This window comes from Trachemys scripta, chromosome 11 (genome assembly GCF_013100865.1).
Source record: "Trachemys scripta elegans isolate TJP31775 chromosome 11, CAS_Tse_1.0, whole genome shotgun sequence".
Classification (NCBI taxonomy): Eukaryota; Metazoa; Chordata; order Testudines; family Emydidae; genus Trachemys; species Trachemys scripta.
Window position 1 is genome coordinate 63,207,225 of NC_048308.1, and position 27,813 is coordinate 63,235,037.

General features: G+C 39.3%; 1 protein-coding gene across 2 annotated transcripts; it reads right to left on the reverse strand.

Annotated features, from left to right (window-relative positions):
* Positions 1–781: 781 nt before the first annotated feature.
* On the reverse strand, positions 782–27,649 carry ACADL (acyl-CoA dehydrogenase long chain). 2 transcript variants are annotated; one of them, XM_034785869.1, is made up of 11 exons: positions 27,493–27,649; positions 22,463–22,624; positions 16,407–16,544; positions 15,790–15,954; positions 14,685–14,751; positions 12,534–12,698; positions 12,121–12,222; positions 9,627–9,740; positions 6,980–7,107; positions 4,594–4,680; positions 782–1,286 (listed from the first exon to the last, which is right to left on the reverse strand). In XM_034785869.1, the coding sequence occupies exons 1-11, from the start codon at positions 27,561–27,563 to the stop codon at positions 1,193–1,195; spliced, it is 1,293 nt and encodes a 430-aa protein (XP_034641760.1). In that variant the 5' UTR covers positions 27,564–27,649; the 3' UTR covers positions 782–1,192. The 2 variants fall into 2 exon arrangements, with proteins under 2 accessions (XP_034641760.1, XP_034641761.1); XM_034785870.1 differs by lacking the exon at positions 27,493–27,649 and adding an exon at positions 27,354–27,482.
* Positions 27,650–27,813: the final 164 nt, after the last annotated feature.

Here is a 27,813-nt window from a genome sequence, read left to right on the forward strand (position 1 = left end):
GTCCTTTTAAATCATATTATAGAAACCATAATGTTAGCACAGCTTATTTCTAAAAGATAACAGATTTGTAAAGTGCAGAGTAGTCAAATCACTAGTTACACAACTATAGAATTGTGGTTTTTGCTAAGCCAAATGTGTAATTAGGCTAATTAAAAGCAAATATTTAAAAGTTATAAAAGCCTGTATTAGCAGCACACTCCACTCACATACTAAACCTCCAACTGATGACTGCAGACTTACTGGGAATTGGCCAATAGGCCTTTTACAGAGGTATTCACACAGATTAACAACAATCAAACCATGTGCTACTCTGAACTAAAGTGTGCCCTTTCTTACAAACCATATCAAAATATGGATTTTACTAGGGCACTTCCAAATAGTTATTTTATAGTATTTGACTTTGATTTTTCAAGTAATGCAGAAAATTGATATTTTGCATTTTAAATTTTTATTAAGCTTATTTATACAAAATAAGTACATATTCAAATAAGGCACATTGAGTTTCATTGTAAAGCTTATTACATTTTTGTAAGTCATTATACAGCTCAAAAATGAAAGTTACTCACTCATTTGTTCTCATCATAGATGAATGCACTGCAAAAAGCCAGATGATTATAGGAGGAAAATCTATTACATTCTCAAACAGATAAATTATTAAACCGGGGTGGCAGTGAGTCAGTGATAGGTCCAAGTTCTACAGTTACATTTAACACTGTAGTTCCAAAGTTGTGGTTTTGGTGTTTTGTTTTTTTAAACACCCCAGTTGTTGTTTATTTTTGAAGAAGAAAGTGGTTTCTTTGACGATTTAATTCTGAACAGTTAGGACTGGATTTAATATAATGACATTATGTTTCAAATATTTAAAGTTAATTGTAACGTTCCAAAGTGACCATACTTTTCACTACCAATACATACGATCTTCTTGCCTCAGACTTTTTTGAATCATTCAGAGAATTAGTCCTAGTGTTTCCACCAGGAAAGAGAGTGTTACAAGTTAATATTCATTAAATATTAGAGACCACAGATAAACTACAGTAACAAAATGGGATGTTTGTAACTACAATAGTTTTTAACAATGGTTCTTTTTCCTCAAGGAAACACAGTACTTCTTCTACTTGCATTCTGGTGCCTGATGTAATACCGTATTACTTGTGATAGGATTCAGGAAGCAGTCTCCAACGTAGCCATGTGCCTACTTGTCAATCACAATGTCTCTAGCAATGAGCTCTTTCATTATTTCATTGGTTCCACCATAGATTGGCTGCACACGAGAATCCACAAAAGCTCTGAAAAAGTGAGAAGTAGTGACAGTGAATGGTTAGAAAAAGATATACTTCTTGAAAATAACCATATGAAATAACAATTTCTTAGTAAACGGGAAAAACTCTTTTTAAAGATCCAGCATATTTCAAGTGTGATCTGTCTGCAGTGATAACTCAGAGCCCTCTTTCAAGGTATTTTATTAATGAGAAAACACAAAGCATGATGCAATTATCATCCTGGGTTGCTCAGGTTGTGATCATTTGATTCATCAAATTCCAAATAAAGGAACTTGTGCTTTAATTCTCATGTTGCAGTTTGTCAGTACTATTCTGGTAGAGAAGAGAAAACATGTGCAGTGACTATAATCTAAGTTTAAGTGAAGGAAAAAAAAAAAAAAAAACCACACTTGACTCAGAAGCACGTATGAGTTTGGCAGAGTTTCTTAAATTGAAATAGGGAAATTAGAATTTTACTCAATAGAAGTGTTCAAAATCCAACAAGTCAAATTCTAGAAATTTTTACTAATAAAAAAAATTAAAATTGAATATACTTGCTGATACCCTATATGTAGGGCCCTACCAAATTCACCATCCATTTTGATCAATTTCATGGTCATAGGATTTTAAAAATCGTAAACTGCATGATTTCAGCTATTTAAATCTGAAATTTTACAGCATTGTAATTGTAGGGGTCCTGACCCAAAAAGGAGTTGTGAGGGGGTCACAAGGTTATTGTAGGGGGGTTACGGTACTGCTACCCTTACTTCTGTGCTGCTGCTGGCGGCAGCGCTGCCTTCAGAGCTGAGCAGCTGGAGATCGGTGGCTGCCTTCAGAGCTGGGCCCTCAATAAGCAGCCGCCACTATCCGGCTGCCACCTCTGAAGTCAGGGCAGAAGTAAGGATGGCAATACCGTGACTCCCCTAAAATAACCTTTTGACCCCTAGGGCCCCCAATTTGAGAAACTCGGGTCTTCCCCCTGAAATCTGTATAGTATAGGGTAAAAGCACACAAAAAGAACAGATTTCACCCTCCGTGATGTGTTTTTCATGGCTGTGAATTTGGTAGGGCCCTACCTATATGCCTTGATAACAACATGGCAGTTAAAATGAGCCCAAGTTTCATGTTGTGAAAAGATTACAAGTGACTTCAATACAAATTGCTCTTTTAAAAATGGCCTATCATTCCTTTTTATAGTGGTAAATGATTTCACAGAAAAAAAATGTCCTCGGATGGAGTTAAGTTTGTATATATCTAGACATTACTTAAGGGGCAAGGCAAACTGAATATTGTAGTTTTCTTTAAAAAGTTCATTCTAGGTACAAACAGATATTAGAAATCCTGGAAATTAAAAAGTATGGAAATATATAAATAAAATAAATCAAACCACCTAAACACTGTCCTATCCTCTGCCAACCTTCCATTTTGCATGTAAGTTGGAGGCAATATGATTAAAGACTTTTGATGAAGGTGGTCTTAATAAAGACTAATTTACAATTTGAGGCTGGACATCTTAAATCCACTTTACTTGCAGTTAGTCTTTGGGGCAGAGAAACTCTGGAGAAAATAACATTAATTCTAGAAATATGTCTGACACAAATGTTGTTATCACCTGCTACCCTGCAATCCCCTGCTGTGTAACATGCCTTAATTTGATTCATAAGAACAATGTATGGTTGCTGCTTGCCTATGCCAAGTCTCTGAGTAAGAGCATGCTTACATTTGAAACCTTGTACATCTCTGGGGAAGTGTCCCAAACTTGTCACTTGTGGTTAAACATTTTTTCCCTTTATTTGCTATATTTCTTTTCCGTAGGCTGCCTTGCAAATTTCTATTTTATTATTTTCTATGCCCCCCATCCTTTTTTAATTCAAAATAATGTCTTTTATAGTCTAGAAGCAATACCTGCTGGTGTTTGCTCACCCTTTCCCAATTCTTTTATCATTTCCTCCCTTCTCCATTTTCAGTTAATTTAGTGCTCGATTAACAGTGCTGGAGACTGAAACCCTTCATTTATACATAGCACATGTACAACATACAAATTGTAAGCTCGCCCACACTTACTAGTGTGCCTCTGTGCCCTGAGAAAGAGACCATCTCTAGGTCCAAAGTAGTAATTTAGGTGCCATGCTCATTGAGTCCATTCCCTGCTGAAAGGGTTTCTAATTGTGCGGTGGGTTCTTTCTGAGAGGTGAACATTTGCCCACTAGGAAATGAACTGAAACTATCAATTCATTTCACACAGGCCACTGAACAGCTATCTGATGGCTATAGCTTTGAATCATTACTAACTTCAGCTTCATTTGAACTGGTGACTGAACTCAACAATGAAAGGCTCTTGATCCCCAAGCCATCCAGTTCCCCTTTCCCTACCCTCCCAGTGGGTTGGGGACTGAGCTGTGCTCCTGAGCATACTATAGTCTGGGCAGCAGATTAGGGAAATGGATAAGAATCCTTGCTAGTTTCATTCCGTGAAGCACTAAACACAGCATCACAACCACAACTCTCCCCAGAAAGTAATTTTAAAATTCAGTATCCAGGAAAATGTACGACTCACACAGCCCTGCAACATTTAAAAATCCATACTTAGATAGTTACTACCAGTACTTAACAACAGGGGCCCTACAAACCTGCATAGGGGTTGCTAGATATGCCGATATAATAGAGCTCAGTGTACTTTAGAGTTGCTATTTACTCACAAAGGATGGAACAATCATTTCAAAATGTGAACAGGCTACTATGCACAATAATAAAGAGAAAAAAGTATCTGGGGGTAGCCATGTTAGTCTGTATCCACAAAAAGACAACAAGGAGACCGGTGGCACCTTAAAGGCTAACAGATTTATTTGGGCATAAGCTTTTGTGGGTAAAAAAACCTCACCTCTTCAGATGCCACCGGTCTCCTTGTTGTCTTTTTATTAAAAGAGAAAAAAGTTACCTTGAAGCAGCATTAACAGGGTAAAATGTTATTAAAGGGACAACAACTTGAAATCAGGTCAGTTTAATAAAACCGAAGTAATTTCTGACAATTTATCTGCCCTAAAGTCCTGCCATTTTGGAGGGGTTTGCTATGAGCCTTTTTTTTTTTTTTTAAATTACTCTCTACTTTTTGCTGTGAGAAAGACACAAACAGAGGAAAAGCTGCCTAACTAATTGATTGTACAGGGGAAATGGTAAAAACAACTACACAAAGGCATTTTCTTTATATGTATTGGTAAATTGCTTTGTATTAGTAGTGATTCGTTCTCCCAGTTTACAAATACATATGAAGAAAATGCAGCATTTTACTTTGCTGTATATCTTTCATAATTCAGCACTGAAATGTTACACCTACTTTGCAATTGGATACTCCGACATATACCCCCATCCTCCATGGAGTTGTACACACTGAGTAGCCACGCTGTTTTGGAGATCAGAAGCCCTAAAATAGCAAGAACAGAAATTTGGTTTTGAAGCATTATGCTACTAAATGTATAAAGTAAGGTAGTTAAATGTTTGTTTTACTTACAAATTTTCTTACATATAATAGCCATATCCAGAATGTTAGGAATTCCCATGATGAACTGTGATGAAGTTTGGTCTTTTTATAAAGAGGACCAGAAAGAAGCAGTAATTGGCAAATATTTTAACTTTTAACATTCAAGAATTTGGCTTTTCTTATAAAACTTTCACAAAGGAGGGCTTTCAAATACAGACAAGTTTGTTTACATTTTGCTTATTCATGTTGTATATGCCAATCATCAAAGAGATTTATTTTTTAAAACAATGGGTGTTCTTCCCCTGTTGAATCCTTCATAATGTTACTTGTTCACAGCCTTTTTCCTTTGGCAACATACTAGGATACTCTCTGTACACCAATAATATCTGGTGATGCCTTTTTTTTAATGCTAAGAATCTCTATATTGCATTTTTTAATGTAAATGCTGACTAGTAAATGCTCCAAGTATTCCCCCCCACACACACACTTAGCTGTCTCTATGTTAATTTTTGTGGACTTTCCTAGCATAATTTGATACACTTTTTTATCCTAGACAACATGGGCTTTATAACTTGTTTCCTGCATTTTATCTTTTAAAAGATTGCATGCTTGCAGTTATATAAAAAACTCAAACAAATTTTATAAAACTGCTCAGGATTTTGACTGCACTTTGGGATCAAGCTAAAGGTAATAGCTAAGTCTTGGAAGAGAATACTGTTCAAACAAGTAACTTCAACAGCAAAAAGAATATGAAAAATGATTAGTCAAGTTAATTTCTTTTTCATATAAGAGTACATAAAATTCTCTCTTCTCAAGCATGCTCCACTGCCAAGTTTTCTCTTGAATTATATTATACCACATTTAACCTTAAAATGAGGTCTTGATGAAACTATCCACCCTAAATAGATTTTCAGATTAATTCAAATACTGTAACTGTATTATCACAATAAAACCTATAAGTCTTTCAACAGAAATCAGCAGTAAAGATGTATAACGCTTTCCAAAAATTTACCTCATTTAACTAAGCATCTACCTCAAAAATAGTAAATTGCAGTTAAATCTTACGAAAGAAAGAAAGAATATAAACTACTGTATAATCAAATGAAGTGCAGTATACTGGTACTAGAGAAAGAAGCAGTTTCTCTGTTCAAGCAATTTTTAAACCTATTCAAGCTCTGTGGAAAAGTTACAGAAATTCCATTACCTATATGGAGAAGGCCACTAAATATTATAGGTATAGGAATGTTGGTGATTTTGCAAGTTTCTTGCTTTGGAAAAATCAATTGATGAAAATATTTACGCTGGCATTAGTTATATCCTCCTCCACAAAGCTGAATGCCTGTGCTTCTATACCAGGTATTTCAACATAATCCTTGCCAAGAAACACTCAATCAAAATCCTTCCTTTTAATGTAAATGTTCTATCTGGATTCCCGTGGCATTTTATGTAGAATTTTTTTTTTAAGGATTAAAACTTGTACATTTCCTGCAAATGTTCTGTCACTTTCTAGTCTTCATTTTTTCCCCAAATTTTGCAGCTAACTTAATCTGGCGCCGGGACAAATGTATTACCTTAGATGTTTCTACTTGTCTAACTTTGTCTGGTTAAATGCAAGTTAATAAATAACTGCAAAAAAGTTCCTGGGGCTTTTTCTGTCCAATTAAAAAATGGAACTATGAAAGGAAGAATAGCTCAATCTCAGCAACAGCAATAAAGAGCTAGCTAATTATTTCTTCCTGAAATCAGATAGTTCTCAGAAAATGGTTGGTTGAAATACCTAGCTCTTATGTCAGGATTTATCAAATAATATATCCAAAACTTATTTCATATGTTATAAATATTATGCAAGGGAATCCCAACCTTTGGTTTTTAAAGTTTTTCAGCTGTATAATTAAATGTTTTTCAAAAACTCAATAAAATAATTCTCAAGTGAAACTATTTAATTAAGTTGAATTTGGATCACCTTGCTCAAGAGACCTTTTTCCTAAAAGCCAACACTAAGTAACTAATTTTGAAATTATCTGATTAACCGATACCAATATTCAGTGCAAGTCTCTATGTATACCACATGCATCACTGTAGTTTGGGCTAATAAATTCTGATGTTAGATGCACATGATGTTTAATCATATATAATGTTACCTTTTGGGCTAAACATTTGGGTTGGTTACTTCAATGTTCTAATGTTAGAGTCCAGAAAAGTTCATACAAGTAACATTTTCAGATGGTTTTAACATGCATACCAGTATTTTGCCATGGAAGCTGTGGAGGAGTCCAGACGTTTCTCCTCATGCAGCTGGAGGCAGCTGTCCACAAATGTCCGGCCCACGCAAATCTGAGTTTTCAGTTCCGCTAACTTGTGCTGCACAGTCTGATTTTTGTTGGAAGGGGAAAATGTTTTGTATTTAAAAATCAGGAAATATTTTAAAACAAACCAGTGAAAGGAAAATATGCCAATAAGGTCTTTGCAAAGAAATGCTTTTTTGGGGGGGGTACAACTAATGTTGTGCATGGAGGAAACACCACCACAATAAAGACTACCACCAATACAGGAGCTAGAGTTCTATAAAACAAAAAGCAGTTTAATTTCCATTTCTTTTAACATTTCACATTTCTGCCTGTCTAATCAAATAGGATTTGCTCAGAGTCAAGGCACCTGTGAATCAAAGAAAAGCTATAAATTCTGGTCTTTAACTCAAAGTCATGTGTTTTTCTTATTTAAAAATAAATAGATAACAGAAGTCTGAGTTCATAAATTCCTAGATAGTACAACATATTAGCCCTTTACTGAATGTTTTAGCAACTTGAGCTCCCCCTTCTGGTAAAAATGTGTTTCCATTCTTAACAGCCAGCAATTTCCCTAGAGAGACAAGGTGGGTGAGGGTAATATCTTCTATTGGACCAACTTCCTCACCCACCTTGTCTCTCTAATATCCTGGGATTGACAAGTACAACTATACTTGCATACAGTAATTTCCCTAGTTTATTAGCAGTTCCATAAAGTACTAACTATTTTCTTAAATGCAAAAATTTTAAAGGTATAATGTCACAATCCAAAACACTTTTATTTATCAAGTATCTTTTATTAAAGAATAATTAAAATTCAAGACCACAGAGGGAGAAGAGAAGTTCAAAGAGATACGAGTAGGAATAACTGGATTCAAATGAACAAAGGAAAGTTTAAGACTGGCTGTCAGGGAAAGTTTCCTAACATTGAGATCTGTTATACTGTGGAAAAAAAGCCCACTTGTAGCATTACATAAAGCTAGACTGGGCAAGAACTCAACTACGTGGTAGTAGTCCTTACACTGGCCGGGGGAATGAAAAATACAAGTCAAGTCTTCTCAAGTTCTTAAACTCCTGTATCAGTGTATCATTTCCTTTATCCAAGCTACAGAAACAAATAAAAGACTGATTTCAAACCCTGTAATAAATGAATTAGGCAAGACATCAGGCGAATTAGAAAGCAGTCAGCTTTTGATTCCACACAGTTTAGCAATCAGCCATGAAAGGAAACACAGAAAAGCACAGAGTGCATAATGTTTTGATAAAAATACTTTACTGGAGAGTGGTTGTCTTGCTTTAACGCTAACTCTGCACTAAAACTATAGTTTTTTAAAAGAGGTATTTCAATAGAGCTACGTATAGACATTGGAAATGCTAAATCACACCTGGAAATTTTATGAATTGATACTTAAGACGTCTTACTTCTAAGGGCCCAATCCTGCTCCTGCTGAAATCAATGGTAGATCTGCCTTTGAGATAACAGGAAAAGAATCAGGACTCAAAACTGGGAATCTTGATGTTTTTAGTTAGATCTCAAGGGCACATTTCAATTAACAAAAAGGCTACCAATCTCCAACCTGTATAATTCATCCCATTTCTATGCATCACAAACACTGGAACTTGGCCAACATTCTCATTAAAATGTTTAACATTTTTTAAATGTTAAACATTGTTTTCAGAATAACCCCCTACCTAGGGTTTTTACACTGAAACTCTTAAGATCACTCCTGTATTAAGAAAAAAATAAGCAGTATCTTCTGAAAATTGCTACATTAGCATGTAGAATCCCAGAGTCTGTATTTACTAGAATATGGTTAACAAAAGTTACCCTGATTTAAAAAAAATAAAAAAGATACTGTGAGAAGCAGAGCCTGTTTTCATGATTCTGAACAAGGAGTAGACTAGCGATAGTCTCAAAACTCACACCTAACTCTCATTGATGGCAGCAAGAATAATATGCACTGGACCATATATAATATGGACCATATACAACTTCTTATGTGGAGTCACTTGTGCATTTAGTTGCCTTGCAACTGAGGAATCATTTACAATATCCATAAAACTGAAGACTATATAAAATAATTATTTGCTTAACACTTCACAGGCATTAAGACAACAAATTCCCTGCTGTGAAAAACTTGCATAGTATCAATCTCAGGTAGGCCCTGATCCTGCAATGTGTTGTGCACAGGTGGACCCCCATGCCTGGAAGTCCACCCAAGTCAACAGGACTCAGCTCACCTGCAGAGGTCCATCCATGACAATGCACTGTAGGATAAGAGCCTTAGACAGTAAAATGCAATTTTATAAACAAAACTATTTTCACTATATATTCATAAACCAGGTCAGCAATGCACTGTTGACTTCAAATCTGAAAGAAGCAGCAGCAATGTTATCTCAAGAGCACTTAGTCATGTTTAATTTAAAACTGAACATGAGAGAGAAAGAGGAGTCATTCCAGATACTTGCTCCTAATCCAACTTTAGAACCTTTGAAAACAGTCCAGTGGTTTTGCTTGCCTAACACCTCTAGTGAAATGAAAATTACATACAAGACACAGACAAAAAGAAGCATTTCTGTCTCTTTTTCTTGGTTTAAGCTCACCTGTAAATGTGCAATTGTTTTCCCAAAAGCTTTTCTTTGTTTAACATAGTTTCTTGTTTCTTCGAACATGAATTCACAGCTGGCAAGTGCCATATCAGCAATCAACAGTCTTTCCTTGGAGAAAGAAGTGATAAAGAATCAGAGTTCTTATCCAATGCAACTAATCTCAAATTTCTCTACACAAAACATAGATACAAACATAGGTTGGGAAACAAAAGTTTAGTTATGTCTGTTAGTGTTAGTTTTGTTCTGTTCCATTAAGTTTTTAACTAGACATATTGCATAATTGAAAATATTGTCACTCTAATGAACACAATTGTCTTGGTGGGACCCAATTTTAAAAGTTCTTAGTGACATTCCAAAGTTGCATAAACAGGACTACAGAAAGAAAAAAAAAAAAAAAAAAAAATCAAAAGTGAAATGTAATACTCCTTTGACTTAATGGAAACAATTTGGCTTTAATCTTTCAGTTCAAATAAAACAGTAATGTAAACAAGTTTTAGAAGGACACTGTCTAAATCAGAGGTTCTCAAACTGTGGTGTGTGGACCACCAGTGGTTCGCGAGCTCCATTCCGGTGGTCCACAGATAGTTCCCTCTAAGGTGCGCGCCTGGGCAACTGCACACAAGAGAATGAAGGACCACCCATCTAATTAGTGGAGCCGCACAGGTGTGGCTCCACTAATTAGGTGCCTGGACCATGGAGAAGATGCACATGTAAGGTGAGGTGGTGGCCTTGGGGGGAATACAGGGTAGGTGGGCAGGGGCAGTGGGGTGAGAAGAAGAGGTGGGGCAACCAGACATAAAGAGGTGACTTTCCCCAGCTCCGGGGCTGCGGCTGCCGGGGAGAGACAGCCCTCCTTCCTCCAGCCTCAGCTCTGTGATGAAGGAGACACCCACCTCCTTCCCAGCCCCAACTCGGGGGCTGCCGCGGCAGGGGTGAGAGGGCACATCCATCGCATTTGAAAGGTAAGACTACTGATATTAAAATGAGTTGTGTGCTTTTATTTGTAGAACAAAAAAGTGTTAATTATTAAGGGTTTTTTTCATATAGCGCTTTTATCCAAAGCGCTTTACAATAGTTAGCTAATGGTACAAAAAACATTTGGAAAGATCCTTAAGTTGTCCACCAAGACCCTCATCAATTTTCAAGTGGTCCGCGAAAAAAAAGTTTGAGAACCACTGGTCTAAATACATTTAAAAGTTTATAATTTTCTCCCCATTCTCATAAACTATAAAAAGATTTAAACTAAGATCCATTTCCTGCAGAAGTGTTTTTTGCTTAACCATGTAAATAGTTAAATAGTCTGGTTCACTATTGTAGGGGTGTTCATGAGCACTGCTGCTCTGTGTTTTTTCAAACCACTGAAATATTTTCTTTGAAAGAACTAAATGTATGGAATTTTCACAGTGGAAGAGTAGGTCACATATTTCACATATAGCATAAAATTAAGTAAACGTGATTTTTATTAGATGATGCAACCATAAAGTCATAGTTTATGCTTTATGACAAAGCAGAGTCATGGTTTTGGCACCTGAGTTTCCCCTCTGCTCTTCCAAACCTGCATTAACTGGTCAACTATGTTCAGTTCTACTAAGACGACAAGCCACTTCAGGCTCTACAAAATGCTTCCACTTTTCAGTTTTTTATTAAATAGATTGAGAAAGTAGTTTATCTATAACAGTGGTTCTCAAACTTTTGTCCTGGTGACCCCTTTCACATAGCAAGCCTCTGAGTGTGACCCACCCTTATAAATTAAAAACACTTTTAAATATACTTAACACCATTATAAATGGTGGAGGCAAAGCGGGGTTTGGGGTGGAGGCTGACAGCTCGCGACACGCCATGTAATAACCTCACGACCCCCTGAGGGGCCCTGACCCCCAGTTTGAGAACCCCTGATCTATAACATATTTCCACTGGTAGAAGAGTTGCAGGTGTGCATTTTGCATTAGCCATTAGCGCAAAGAAAAGTCAACTCTGCACGAAGAGGCTTATAGAGGGCAAAAAGAGCCTATTTAAAACTACTGAGCTTAGTGTATAAGTGTTAAGATAATACCACAGTTGTTTGTAGCATTCGATTTTTAAATTCTGTTTTAATCTTGTGTTCTTCACACCAGTGCTATTGACTGAGAGATCTGGTCTTGAAATCGGATATAAAAACTTGATACACGTAATATCCTTTCTGTAGCAATTATTATACCATCCCTTAAATAGTACCTTAACATGATATCATAATAAAATTATTTGAATAGAAACTATTAGATTGCAAGCTATTTCACTGATATTCCAAGATGCTTCACTTTGATTTGCAGTGCAGAATTCCTACCACTAAAAAACAAAAGTATCAGCAAACTGTGGTTGTAGGCATCCTACCTCTGAAACTGAGGCGTCTCACCATAATCCATAAACTGCAGGTGGCGGTTCCAAGCAAAAACCAAAATAAAGTCTTTGTGCTTTTCCTGCACACAGTGTGTGTTTGTGTCAGTCTTACCTGAGGGAGCTCTGCCATCAAATAGTAGAACCCTTTGTTCTCTTGTCCAAGCAAGGCACTGGCTGGCAGACGTACATCCTCAAAAAACAGCTCTGCTGTGTCCTAAAAATGGTTTTAAATAAAATATCTGATGTCAAACTCTCTCTTCCAAAGATTTTCCTCTTATCCAGTTCCTAACTTCTACAGCCCAAATTACATATATTCACTGGAGGCTGTTTGCTTTCAATATAAATTTCACTCAAATGCAACCCACCATTGCAGTCTAATTTAGAATATCCTGCTCTTGCAGTTAAAACTGTGAACTGAAGTATTACTACAGCTACATTTGATCTTTACTGAAAGTACCCCAGGGAATAACAAGTCCTTTTACACTGCCTCAAAGTCCATCACATGGTAAGGCTCGTATGACTTACTTGTGCTTTCAGGCCTATTTTTTCCAGCTTGCGTCCTTTGATGAATCCTTTCATTCCATTCTCCACCAGAAAAAGGCTGATCCCATGAGCAGGGGAGCGGGCCTCACGGTTTGTAACAGCAACCACAATCACTAAATCACTCATCCAGCCATTAGTGATGAATACCTGTAAGAAAACCAAGATGGAATAATGCTGCATGTTAGCTGGCAGGTAGCTAGGAAGATTATAAAGTAGTAGTACACGAACTTTCACACACTTCTACAAGTAAACAGTATATAAAAGATTAAAGCTGTAAGTAAGCGTCCAAAAAGTTTAAAAAGTCCAGATGCATAAAAAACCAAAGTGCTCCAGAACAGTCTATAAAGGAGAGATGGGTTCAAGCGGCATAATTCGGATCTGGATTGCAAACTAACACCCCAAAGTTAAAGGGTGTTGGGGTCTGAGGTTCTGGTCGACTCTAACCTATTATAAAGACAGAGGACAGATTTTTAAAAAAAAGGAACCAAATTTGTATTTGTTTATTTTGAATATTCCTGAAGTTTAAATTCAGATTTTTAATTCAATCTCTATTATAAAGATTCCTTTTATGAACAAGCATGTCAACTAACATGCAGATGACCTCTTTCAAAAGTTAAAATGGCAAGGTATAAAATGGAAAATCATTGGGAGATTCTCCATTACTATAGCAAATCTCTATAATTCTGTACAATATGCTGTCTGCTCATATTTAATATTGTACGAAACACTGATGCATGCTACAGTGGGTGGAAACGTACAGTTGCCTTCACTGTATCGTATGTTTTAAGTCAAATTCTGATATCACGACAGGCAGAACATAGACACAGACATGCCAAGTATAAAAATTAGATTCAGATTCCTAACGATGCCAACCAAAAAATGACTGAACTGCCTTGTCTTGCCTAGGTTCAGGCATGCAACCATTACGTTTATCTATCTAAACAGTATCTTTTACATACTTATGGACAAATACATATAAACACTTACGGTTTTATTATTTTATTACTGCAGTGACCAAAAGCCACAATCTGGACAAGGCCCCACTGTACTAGGCTCTGCAAACACATATAGATTTAGCCCATAAATATGCCCAAAAGTCTAAAAGTAATAGGCAATTCACAGCAGGAAGAATCTTTGAAATATACTGAAATCAAAATACTATTACTGCTTTGTGTTTTCATCCAAAGATTTCAAAGCATTTTTACCCAGACAGGCAAGAATCATCACCATCACTTTACAAATAGGGAAACTGAGGGCCCAAGGTGGTATAGAAATTTTCTCAAAAGTAAAAAAAAAAAAAAAAAAAAAAAAAAAAAAAAAGAGTTAGTGGAAGAGTTAGCAACAGAATTGAAGTCTCTTGGTCTCTCTTTTTAACCACTAGACCATGTGGTCACCTATGATTCATCATTTTTAAAACAAAGTTTTACTAACCCAACCATCCCAATACTCAAAAAAATCAAGTACCAGGACAGAGCTGTAATTCTAAGAGGTTTTTAGTTTTAAAAGTTTTCAACTAACAACAGTGTCATTTAAAAGGTTTTAGAATGACAATCCCCTATTTCAATCCTCTTAATTCTTTGTATTAGGGGTTAAATGAGATGGGTACCCTTATAGCAGCTCAATATGTGGTTGTCATCTAATATGGAATTTATCCCATACACTGAACAATACAGTCACTGGATAAAGATTCCATTTTTGTGTTGAAATAGTAAAGGAGTAAAGGTTTTAGTTTGTTTCCTTTGACCGACAGGGGAAGGCATAGCAGGGTGGCTATTCTGCTACCAACTCCACTGAACTGAGAAACAGTCTGGCCTTTGGCTATATTGTGCAGGCTGACTATACCAGTCAAAGAAAAGAGCAAAATCTTATGATCGGGCTGCTTTTTTGTTCTCCAATAAAAGCTGCAAAGAAAAGAGTCTGCTCTGCTGATTGCTCCATAAATTGTCAGCATCATAAGCTAGATAGCTGGGTAACATGAATTCTTCTATAAGATGTAACTCGTAGAAAAGGAAAAACAAAGGGGTAGAGACACTAAAAGCTGGGAAAGCAGCTGTAGAATAAAGTAAATTCTCTCACTAACTGGATGTATTCAGTACCTAAGCACCATAAATCAGAGCACATCCGTTCACATACCTTACTTCCATTGAGAATCCAATCACTTCCATCCTTTTTTGCATATGTTCGTACACCCTGCAAATCACTAAAATTGATTGGCGAGAAAAGAGAGTTATTTAAGAGAACAATCCAGCAGTGGCATGAAGTTCACATTTAAAAAAATAATCCTAGTATAAAATAATGAAGAGCATAGAGCCTACAACTCCTTGTGGATAGTGCTATGTACAACAGTAGTCAAAAGCTCAAATAGGATTCAGGGATGTATTAAAAAGGGGCTAGAGAATTATGGAAACCACAAGTGTGTTATGTATATGAATGATGAACCTCTGCATCTTCAGTACAGCACATGGTTCTACTTCACTTTCAAAGGGACATACCTGCTCACAGCCGAAGTACCATGTGCATAAATAATATCTATTAGCTCAGCAGCATCTTATGTTGACATGGCCCATCAATTTAGGGCTGCCCCAGAAAGCAGATATCAGCCGCTCAGCTTGGCACCCTCCACATATAGTTAGAGGTCAGCTTATGGTTCTCAAGCAGAGAGGCTTTTGCTGTTTCTAGGACCAGTGGCGAGACAGTATAGAAAGTGCAGCTCCCTATTGTACTCCCCTCTGCTTAGCAGATTGAAGAGAATGATCCTGAATCAGTAATCTACCCAATAATCCTACTGTCTGCCCTTATACTATATGAACGAGAGTACAGGAAAGAGAACTCTATTCTATACAGGATTCAGGGACAAGGAAATAGGCCCTCTTGCCAAATTCAGACAGCATTATATGGACTAAGTCAAGCCTCCTTTACTGAGTTATTACATTTCACATTAAAGAATGTCCATGCAACAAGTAGGCTAGTGGCTGTTTATGCAGAATCTGAAACAAATACAAAACCCTATTTGTCCTAGGACTGATGGCAAGATCATGGGTTTGGAATAGGCATCCGGAAATGACAAAGCTGTAAAACAGCAATCTATAATTAAAGGTTATTTCTGTGGCTCTACCTATTCCGGGCTACTGCCTAATCAGTAAGATGGCCATGTAACTATGAAACTCGGAGTTTTTACACAGCAAGATTAGATAAGCAACATGTATGTAAAGCCCATCTGTTGTCCTTTTCAGCTTACCTGCCAGCCCCAGGTTCTGTCATGGCTATAGCGCCAATACATTTGCCTGCAGACATTTCAGGGATAAACCGTTCAATCTGATCTTCTGAGCCATAGTTTGCGATGTAGGGCATGACAATATCTGAATGAAGGCTGAATCCTGGGCCAGTACAATTAACATACATCCTTGAAGAGAAAAGAATAAAAGTAAACTTTAGAAGAAAGTGTGACAGTGATTGATCTATTGAATTTTATACTGTTAAAACCAGAGAACCAAAACTGAAAGAAACGTACACACACAATTTTAACTTGTTACATCCATGTTCTTATTTATTTATAGAATGTACTTTCACTGTCAGACTATTGGATCACCCACCAGTCTAAAGAGAACATTTCCCCTCCTCTCCTGGCAGTCCTAAATATATAATACTATGATATTTATTATTTAAAAAAAAATCATCTGAAATATCTAAAGTAGGGGGTACTTATGCATGTCTAAATTATCACTTCTGTGGAAGGAAAAGACTATTACTGTCTGTGAACACACTCTCCTTACAATAGGAATCAGGAAATCAGATGAACAAATACAATCTTATAACGGTACCAATTTGATTCTTGCTGCAGTGTCTTGTACTTACTGCTCCTCCCAGACCACTGCTGAAGAGAGCAGATCCCCTCCAATGCCACCATGTTTTTCCAATATATTGACACCAAGCAGTCCCTGTTGTCCAGCTTTTTCCCAGAGCTCCCTGCTCACCTGGCCAGCCTTCTCCCATCTGCAAATGATACAGGAACGAGAAGTTAGTGGAATTCCCCTCCTATTATTTGTGATTTTCCACAGCTGCTGCTTTACACCATAAAATCTGCTACCAAGTTTCAGTGCTTAAGAATATGACTTTCAGTCTCAGAAACCAACCTACAACACAGGAGGTAACATAAAACAGGCATGTGTGTTTTGCCAGCTGGGGAGAGGTAGGCAACTTGGACTCATGCAACGTACTTAGGATTTGTAGTCTCCAAGTCTATGCATTAATGATTAAGTTGCCACCACAGAATTACATGCAGTATGGTAGGTGGTAAAAAGCTAATTTCTGCTTCCAATGTATAACCTGCAATTTCCTTAACTTTTATACCTGAAATTTGTGAACACTACCAAAGATGAGTTGATTTTTGTGGTACTTTGGTAAATTGACAGCAGAGGAGCTTCTGGTGATAGTCCTTAGATTTTAACTCGGAAGGAGAATTAGAGACTCATGGCAGAAGTTCCCTATCTGTGGAACTTTCTCACTCAGGTTGTTTGCTAGAGCCAGAGTTGGATGGCCTTCAGGATGCAGTGCAAGGCTCATCTTTTCAGCCACACAGACTAGTTTGGAGGCCTTTTATCAGCTGCAATTGAAATGGATGTAAAGTGTAAGCAACAAACACTTCACCGAGCAAGCAATTTGAGAAAATACTAGAAGAAATATCAAAGAATCAGAGCTTTGAAATAGCAAGATATATTACACTATAAAACACTGCATGTGCTAGAAGACTTAATGAGATCCACACCTTCCTACTTCTTTGGAAGATACTTTTCCTTGGATTATTAGTTTATATTTGAAGGATGAATACATCTTCACTGAGAGCGCATACATGAATCCTTAGAGCAGAGGTCTCCAAACTGTGAGGCACGGAGGAACGTTCAGGGGTGTGTGGCAGGGTAGGGCCAGGCCCCACAGGGGCCAGGGAGGGAGTGCCACCCAGCCCCACTCCTGGCCCTGGCCCCGGCCCCTGCCTCCCGGCTGCTACCCAGTGCCCGGCCACGGCCCCCAACCTCCACTCCAGACCCCAGCCTCGGCCCCCAGCCCTAACTCCAGCCCCAGGCCCTAGCCCCCGGCCCAGCCGCGGCCCCACTCCAAGCTGCGGCTCGCAACCATGGCTCTATGAGGAGAGACAGATTACATTATAGGTAAGGCGGGGGGGTGCAAGGTAAAAAGTTTGGGGATCACTGCCTGAGAGAGACACGCATGGTTGGGCTGTCCCACTGGCTCTTTATCCAGGCAGTTAAAACTTCTCTTCAATCCCACTCCCATCTCAGATAGCCCATGTAAGTTTCTCTCCCAAACACTCCCTGTGTTTTTCCATTCACTGTGAACTCCATTCCTTCCAAGCAACATTTGCGATGAACTCTCATACCTCCAAATCAGCCCTAAAAAAATTATGTCTTCCACAAAGCCTGTGTTTGCCAACATAAACACTCACCCCTCCATGTCTGCCCAGCCACTTACTATGTGTTACCATTACACCCATTTGTTCCTTTACAGTTGGATTTTTCAAAAGCATCTAAATGCTGCAGGCGCACAAGTACAATTGGCCTTCTATTCGGGGGGGGGGGGGGGGGGGAATGTTACTAACTTGAGGTAAAATCCTAGGGAAAACAAGGCAGTAGATAAATTTTACACAAGCTAAAGACTTGTCTTCCCTAGGATTTTACCATGCATTAGCTAGCTTGAGTTAAGAATGCACTTTTCCCCCCAATGAAGACACAGCCTTTGAAAACCAATAATCTTAAGTCACTTAGTGTGTGATTAGATGTTGATAGAGGTTTACCTGCATGTGTGTGGTTTCTTTGTGTGCTGCCCCAGCCCTGCGCAGACCTCAAGCAAACCACCCAATGAGCACAAGATCCGTTAAGGGACAAAGGCACCTAGCCGGGCTTATTGTCGACGAAGCCCGGTACTAGTATCTTGCAGACTCCACCAGACCACTAATACACGTATGCCCGTAACAATGGACCAGCTCAGTGAACAGCGGGACTTTCCACTCCTCCCTAGGCCAGACAAAGATACTCCCTCTGAGATACATCTTTATACCCCAATACAAACAAGTTAGTACTGATCCTCTGACATAGTTAGTTACTGCCCTGTGACATGGCTAGCTATTACCTATTACCTTGTACATGTTGGTTCGATCAAAACAGTTTTATTTCGTACTGTTATCCTGACCTTATCTCTTAGGAGGCATCAGTGTGTTCCTGTTATCCTTGGGGAATGTTTTTGTACCATACTTGATATCAGGATGTTCTGGTACCACTTGATATCTGGATATGTTTGTGAGAGTACTTTCTGACTAGCACTTCTTAGGAATGTGTATTTTTGCAATATTAGCCCTGTTACCAAATTCTGCGAGCAGGTCCTGCCTCATACCAGGCCTCTGATACAAGGGCTTATGTCTCAGGCTCTCTTCCTACTACAAGGTGATTTTGAAAAATCAGACACCAAGCTCTTCAGGGCAGAGACTTTGTGTATTAAGAACGTAAAAGTTACCATACTGGATCAGACCATGGTCCATCTCGCCCAGTATCCAGTCTCTGACAGAAGCCTGTACCAGAGCTTCAGCAGGAATATACTGAACAGAGCAATTATGGAGTGATACATACCTGATTTCTACTCCTGGCTTCTGACAGTCAGAGGTTTAGGGTTGCCCCTAGCATTGGATTGCATCCCTACCCATCCTGGATAATGGCCATTGATGGATCTATCCTCCAGGAACTTATCCAGTTCTTTCTGAACTATGTTACACTTTTGCCCATCACAACATCCCACGTCAGTAAGTTCCACAGGTTAGTTGTGCCTTGTGTAAAAAAAAGTACTTTCTTGTTTGCACTAAATCAGCTGCCTATTAATTTCATCAGGTGATGACTGGTTTTTGTATTGTATGAAAGGGTAAATAAAACTTCTCTATACACTTTTTCCACATTCTTCATGATTTTATAGACCTCTATCATACCCCCCTCCCCAGTCGTCCCTTTTCTAAACTGACTAGTCCTTATCTTTATAGTCTTTCCTCATATGGAAGCCATTCCATACCCTGGATCATCTTTGTTGCCCTTCTCTGAACCTTTTCCAGTTCCACTATATCTTTTTTGAGATGGGGTGACCAGAACTGGATACAGTATTCAAAGTGTGGGTACACCATGAATTTATATAGTGGTATTATTATATTTTGTCTTATTTTCTATCCCTTTCCTATAGTTACTAACATACTGTTAGCCTTTTTGACCACTACTGCGTGTTGACTGGAAGTTTTCAGAGAACTATCCAAGGTGACTCCAAGATCTCTTTCTTGGGTGGCAACAGCTAATTTAGAATCCATTAAAATCTGTAGTTGGGATTATTTTTTCCCCCAATGTGCATTACTTTGCACTTGGCATATGAAATTCAAAGTTATTTTGTTGTCCAGCCACCCAGTTTTGTGATATCCCTCTAACTCCTCACAGTCTGCTTTGGACTTGACTAATTTTGTATTGTCTGCAAACTTTGCCACTAACTGTTCACCCTCTTTTCCAGATCACTAATTAATTATTACACTACTGGAAAGTGCCACGTGCATCTATAGTTTTACATAAGTAATGAATAATAGCTGAAGGTTACAGGGATTGGCATATAAGTTTTAAAGGGACATTGTCACCTTGAAATCTAGTCAGCTGCAAAAAAAAAAAAAATAATAATAATAATTAAAGTAGTGTCAGATTCTACACCTGCCATAATTCCACAGCTATTTTTTTTTTTTTTTTTTTTGTTTGGCTTTACAGACATTTTCCTACTTTATAAGTGTTTCTCTTTCCCCTGTTGCTCTGTGAAAAGATCCATGCTAACAACAGAAGGAAACTGACTGACTTTACAGAGAAGGGGAACGTGACTATCCATAAAGCACTCTCAAACGTACAAAGTAAATTTTAGAAAAGTCTTTCTTCTAATCTCTTTCAGTTATAGTAGCAATAAGTCTTACTTATAACAGTAAGAAGTGAAAATTATTTCAGACACAAGAATGATTTTAAGTTGATGGTGTTTTAGAGTCTCTATTTCGTTTGGTTGAATGGCATTGCTCAGTAACTATAAATGGAAGAAGAGAAGCTATATTAAGCCCCAAGGGAAGGGATCATCTTTTTGTTTGTTTGTTTGTGTTTGTACAGGGCTTATCTCAGTGGGATACTGGTATACGAGTAAGGCCCCTTGATGCTATGGTAATACAAATAAATAATAATTGGTTGTGAAAGTTTGTAGCATTCTCTCTTATGTTTATCTTCTGGAGATTGTACAGAAACAGAACAATTATTACAGACATAAGAGAGAAGTTCCAGGTGGAGGAGTTGAAGAGAGGAGAGGGAAGGGATGGAATAAATGTGAAAAGGTGAAACATATTAAATTCACCTTTTTATTGTTTGCTTTCCCAGTCCAGAACTAATACAGTTGCTTAAATATTTAGTTGGAAGATGGTCCTTGTTGGAGAATGGGACAATATATGGTTTTGTAGACATGCACTGTAGCCCTAGAAAGAACGATCACCATCTCTGAAGTACAGCTACCATTCTGAGCTAACTGGCTAAATTTAAGTGGAAGAACACCATACCATATTTCATCGCATTACCCTCACTACCAGAATTAAAAACAACTATTTGATATTAACGTGCTACGTCTCAATTATCTTGAAATTAATTCTGAAATGAAACTGCTCTCCTAGATGTAGAATGACAACCATAACTCTTTGCAAAATAATGGGTTTCAAAACCGGAATTTGGACTAGGAGATTACAAAACAAAAATACACTAAGGATCATGCCTGAAACAAGCTAGCTACACCAAATATAGCAATGGAACTGTCAGGGGGATGAATAGATCAGGGGACTGGTAACTGAAATCTTTCATTTCTAGATTGCTGTTCCAGCCCTGGCTGGAAGCAATGCAAAACCATTACCATCTGGTGTCTCGGTTGTGACCTCTAGAAGAGCTAATTTTAGGACTAGTCTACACACAAAATTGCACTAAAATAACAATCTCTTAATACACATTTTGTTATAACGTGCATGTGTAGACACTTATTTCAACTAAAAGGGTCCTATTTTTACTGAGCTAAAACAGGGTTGTTGTTTCTTTAACCAACTTCATCCTATTTTAATTTAGCTATTAAAACAACAACAACAAAAACCCCACTTTAACTCAGTCAGAATAGAACACTTTTACTCTGAAGTAAGAGTGCCCACACAGAGACTTGCACAGAAATAAAAGATGTGAATTAAAACTAAGTTAGCTGTTTTGGGACAAGTTTGTGTATACACCAACCGTTAAGTCCACTTTTCAGGGGACAGATAGCCACAACATAAAAACCAACACAACTAACGCCTTTAGACTGTAAACTCTTTGGAGCAGGAGCGGTCTTCTTGTTCTGGGTTTGTACAGTGTCTAGGATCCTGGTCCATGACTGGGATTCCTAGGCACTACTACAATGCAAATAACAAACAGTGATAATCCTGAGAGCCTTAGCAAAGCTAACAAAGAGATTAAACTACCTTTTTGTCCCTAGAGGCAAGGCAAACTTCTACAGAAGTTTGCATTTTATTGTCTGTGCTACATTTGCTCCTGTAAATAATGAGCTCCTAGCTAACCAACCTGGCATCCTTTCGTGAGAAATATAGAAAGCACTTTCTTTTGTTTTGCTTTACAAATATAACCATGTACTTTTTTTCTTCCTTCAAACATGTGATGTAGGAGATATGCAAATCAAGATATATATTATATACAAGCCTTAATACAATTTTTAAAAAATTAAAATAAACTCTACAGTTTGCTTGTTATATTCAGAATATCATTCCCAGAGAGTTCTGTGAAACAGCCTGGAATTAGTAGGCAACATAAAATATCCAAACTATATCTTACTCTGCATGGTAAGGAAGCACTGCTTCCTGGAAGAATTTCCTCACACTTTCCCTGAAGATATCATGATCTGAAGAGAAGATCCTTCGAGTTCCAATATCCATTAACGTTTTAGCAGAAGACGTTTCTTGACGTACCAACTCATGATTTTCAGTCTGCAGATACCTAAAAAGAGACAGACAGAGCATTTATAAGCAATGCTACCTAACACTTTTTTAAACAGTGAATACCTATCTTGGTCAAATACTTGTGGGCACAATGAATGGCACTAGCCTTCCAAAGGAAGGTAGGAGCAGAAGGGAACTCCTGGGTCATCGAGTACAGTCTCCTGATATTGCAGGCAAACCAGCATATAATTCTGTTCATAAATTTTCAAACGCAGAAGCCTAATGGACATGGACATTTGTCCATTATGCTACTTGACATGATTGACTACCAGAAAAAAAACCCAAGATCGGTACAGCAAGAGGTGTTTCAGGTCAACTTTGACATGCATTCGGCACAGCTGCACAGACAGGCTTGAATGAACCATTCCAAAAAACACACTGACGCAGGGCTAAGGTCCAGCAGCAGTAGTCCCTCACTTTCAAATTCAATCAATACCATCATCCTTCCAAAAAAAAAAAAAAAAAAAAAAAACAGTGATACTCTTCTGCTTCTTTTGCCACCCATGCTCAGGGTCTAACTGATCATCCTATCTGGGGTCGGGAAGGAATTTTTCTTGGGGTCAGATTGGCAGAGACCCTGGGGTTTGGGGTTTTTTTTGCCTTCCTCTGCAGCATGGGGCACAGGTCACTTGCAGGTTTAAACCAGTGTAAATGGTGAATTCTCTGTAACTTGAAGTCTTTAAATCATGATTTGACCATGTCAGTAACTCAGCTAGAGGATAGGGGTCTATTACAGGAGCAGGTGGTTGTGGCCTGCAATTTGCAGGAGGTCAGACTAGATGATCATGATGGTCCCCCCTTCTGACCTTAAAGTCGATGAGTCTAGTTGGGTTGTGCAGCAGGAGCCATCCCCTCTTCCCTCTCTGATAAACAGAGCTCTAAAAATAAGAGGCGTCATCTTTTTAAAAAGATAAAAATGAAACAGCTCTAAACCTCAGCAGATAAACCCACAACTACAAATACATTTTAAAAAGTAGAGACAAGGTGGGTGAGGAAAGATCTTTTATTGGACCAACTTCTGCTGGAAAGAGAAACAAGTTTTTGAGTGACACAGAGCTCTTCTTCCGGTCTGGGAAAGGTACTTAGAGCTAAATACAAGGTGTTTTTGTCTCTTATTCCCTTTGTGAGCTCACTTAGGAGCATAGTGATTGTCTGGTTTCACCCACATAGTTGTTATGAGGTGTTATTAGAAAGGAAACAACTCCCCTGCCCAACCTCCCCAAGCGCTCATCATCAGAAGCAAGCTCCCCACAGACCAGGACCCACCAACTCAAAGTGACACCAGACCCTGGCAGAACAACAGATGCAAAACTGCAGACATATCTCCACTGCTACAATGATCAACACCCTCCCCCGACACGCCTTTCAAGATCCATGGATCCTACACATGCCTATTGCAACACATGGTATACCTCATCCATCGCAGTAAATGTCCCAGTAACAACTACGTGGATCAATCAGATAATCACTATGTTCTCAAATGAACTCACATAGGAAAATTATAAAAGACAAACACACCCTGTCACCTGTGGGTTAACACTTTTCACAAAGTAATCACTCTATACCTGACCTGTCAGTCCTCGTCTCAAAAGAAACCTGCACAACACTTTCAAAAGATGAGCTTGAGAGCTTAAATTCATAACTCTGCTAGATACTAAAATTTTGTGGACTGAACAGACACACTGGATTTATGGCTTTTTACAACAATCTGTAACCCACTACCCTCCCCGCCTTTTGTCCTATGACTGCAGAGGTGTTAATGGGGCAGTCCACCTTGAACGGTCCCTTAGACCAGCGGTTCTCAACCAGGGCCCCCTGGGGGGGCCATGAGCAGGTTTCAGGGTCCACCAAGCAGGGCCAGCATTAGACTCACTGGGGCCCAGGTCAGAAAGCTGAAGCCCCACTGCATGGGTCTGAAGCTAGAGGCCTTAAGCCCCACCTCGCAGGGCTGAAGCCAAAGCCTGAGCAGTTTAGCTTCACGGGAGGCCCCAAGCAATTGCTCTGCTTCCTACCCCATAACACATGCCCTGGCTTTTATATGCAGAAAACCAGTTGTGCCACAGGTGGGCTGTGAAGTTTTTATAGCATGTGTGGGGGAGGGAGAGAGGGAGGACTCAGAAAGAAAAAGGTTGAGAACCCCTGCCTTAGACTATGTGCTAACTACCTATGCTAAACAATCTGTTTATACAGATTGTACCTGGTATTTAGCTGTGACATTCTGAGTAACTTTCCCAGACCCGAAGAAAGGCTCCCTGATCCCTGTAGCTCGAAAGCTTATCTCTGTCACCAACAGAAGTAGGTCCAATAAAAGATATTACCTCACCCACCTTGTTTCTCAAATATTCTGGGACCAACGCGCCCGAACAACACTAATCAAGGAGAGGCTAACTGCAATATCCGGGGTTTAAATGACCAAAATAATAAAGGTCCCTCCAAAGATTATGAATAAGTTTTTTATCTTGAAGACATCACTTTATAGTAAAAAGAACAGGAGTACTTGTGGCACCTTAGAGACTAACAAATTTATTAGAGCATAAGCTTTCGTGGACTACAGCCCACTTCTTCGGATGCATATAGAGTGGAATATATATTGAGGAGATATATATACACACATACAGAGAGCATGAACAGGTGGGAGTGGTCTTACTTAATTGGCTTCTCAGAGTTGGTAAGACCACTCCCACCTCTTCATGCTCTCTGTATGTGTGTATATATATCTCCTCAATATATATTCCACTCTATATGCATCCGAAGAAGTGGGCTGTAGTCCACGAAAGCTTATGCTCTAATAAATTTGTTAGTCTCTAAGGTGCCACAAGTACTCCTGTCCTTTTTGCGGATACAGACTAACACGGCTGCTACTCTGAAACCTGTCACTTTATAGTAGTTATCCCATGAATTAGTCTTTCTTCTGAGATTTTCCTTTTTGGTCAGTATCTTGTTTTACAGTACAGTCTTGCTAACTTACACAGTTTTAAAAAGAAATCTTGCTGCTTTCACAGCAAAGGTTTATTTGTCAAATGGCTGAAGTGAAGTTCTGTATTTTAATGCTGGGATTCTTTTTAAGTACAAATGCCAAAGTACACTAGAAACTGCATCAATAAAAGCAAGCTACAATTAGCAGAATGGACTCTCCAATGCAGACTAGTTTGTTCACCTTGGGCTCAACCCTCCAAACATTTATTACCGAGCATGGTGCTCAAGATTTTGCAGTCGCACACCTCTGAAGCATGACATTCAGTGGTGTTTGTAGGATCATGCCCTTATTGGCAAACCTGTAATGCAGTGATTCATCCTGACATTGGTTTCAAGCCTTACACAGGATTTGGAATGAAGGAGGTAGTATACATATTATTGTAATGAGATTAGTATTCAAGATGTTACTGCAATCTATTTATTCTATATTTTGTATTTTTTTTCCCAAACACAAAATAAATACACCTCAACCCTACACACACACACACACACACACCCCTTAACCAAGAACCCCCCACTAAAACTATAGGGTTACATTTTTTAAACTAATTCCCCCCAGGGGAGTCATGCTGGGGGACAGAGGCTGTATTCTGCAAGGTCATGGGATGGTCTCAAGGATCTAATAGGTCTTCTCCTCTCTCCTATGAGCCTAAATCACAAAACTTTAAAATAAAAGGAGATGTTGGCAGGTTACCCACAACTACATTTTCAACTTTAAAGATATACTGAATGTTTTTTGTTTTTGTTTTTTAATTCTTTCCTTTTAGACATGCATAGTGTGTACAGAGTTCAAGGTAGGCACACTCAAGAGTTTAATGATAGAAATAAAAAATCTCATCAAATAACTTGGGGACATGAGCTTCTTGCAAGATCTTTGGATGAGACCTCATGATCTGATTCTGACTATGAAAACAACAAAGTTTGCTTGCGTGTAGCTTTGTCATTATCTGAAATTGCCATGCTGGCAGTATCTGGACCAAAGGTCACAGCTACTTTCCTTCTAAAGAACTGCCTTCACATGGGAGTTATTCCAGAGAGCCTGTTAAAATTCACACCCCTACCTTAATCCAAATTAACCTTCAAGAGTAGACAAGCCCTAAGAGATGGGTGTGACAGAGAATCAGAGAGAGAGCCACCAAACAAGCAGGCACCATTAGGAGGAGAGCTGAGACCTGAGCATTCCCAAACTTAGGGCAAGTTTGGATCTGGATAGGGACTTCACAGTTGGGTCATAGCCAAAGCCAAAACCTGATCCAAACCCATCCAAACCCAGGGGAAGCACAGATCACCCCAATATAAACTTTGATACAAACCTGTCCAAAATCTGGGGGAGCCTAGATCCCTGGCATTATTATGTCCATTAATATACCATTATTTATGGTATTACTCAAAGACCCCAGTCTGGGCCTTGTTGCACTGAGACTGTACACTCTACACACACAGTGCACACACACCATACACAGCACACACACAGAAACAGTGCACACATACTGTACGTAGTACACACAGCACACCCTGTACACAGAGCACACTACTGTGTGTATACACACAGAGCACCCTGTACAGACAGTACACACAGAGTACACTATACACACAAATAGCATGCATACACTACACACAGAGCACACTGTACAGACTACACACACAGTACAGCTAGTACACACAAAACACTGTACTGTGTGTATACACAGACTATACACACTGTGCACAGACACACACAGAGCCCGGGCTGGCCGGCACCCTCCACTCACTTGCTGCCGGAGCCGCCCCAGCCGCCCTCCCGCCCAACCAAGGCGGATGCTCCGCCGGGGCTCGGGGTTTCCCAGCCCGGACTGCCCGGCTGCGGCGCTGGCTAGGCGCGGTCACGGCCCCCGCCCCGGGAGCGCTCACCTGGCCGGCGGCCGGGCCCCCAGGGGGCAGAGCGGCCGCAGGGCTCGGGTCAGCAGCCACCTCGCCGCCATCTCCCCGGGCTGGGTCACGGACTGGGCCCGCGCGGAGCCGGAGCAGCACAGCCGCTGGGGCGCCCTCTAATGGGCAGCGCGGACCCCGCCCGCCGCCGTGTAACACGCCCAGACACGCACCCGACACCGCCCGCTGGTGTGCAACACGCCCAGACACGCACACCGACAGCGCCCGCTGTGTGCAACACGCCCAGACATGCACACCCACGCTGCCACCCAGCTGTTGTGCAACACGCCCAGCCACGCACAC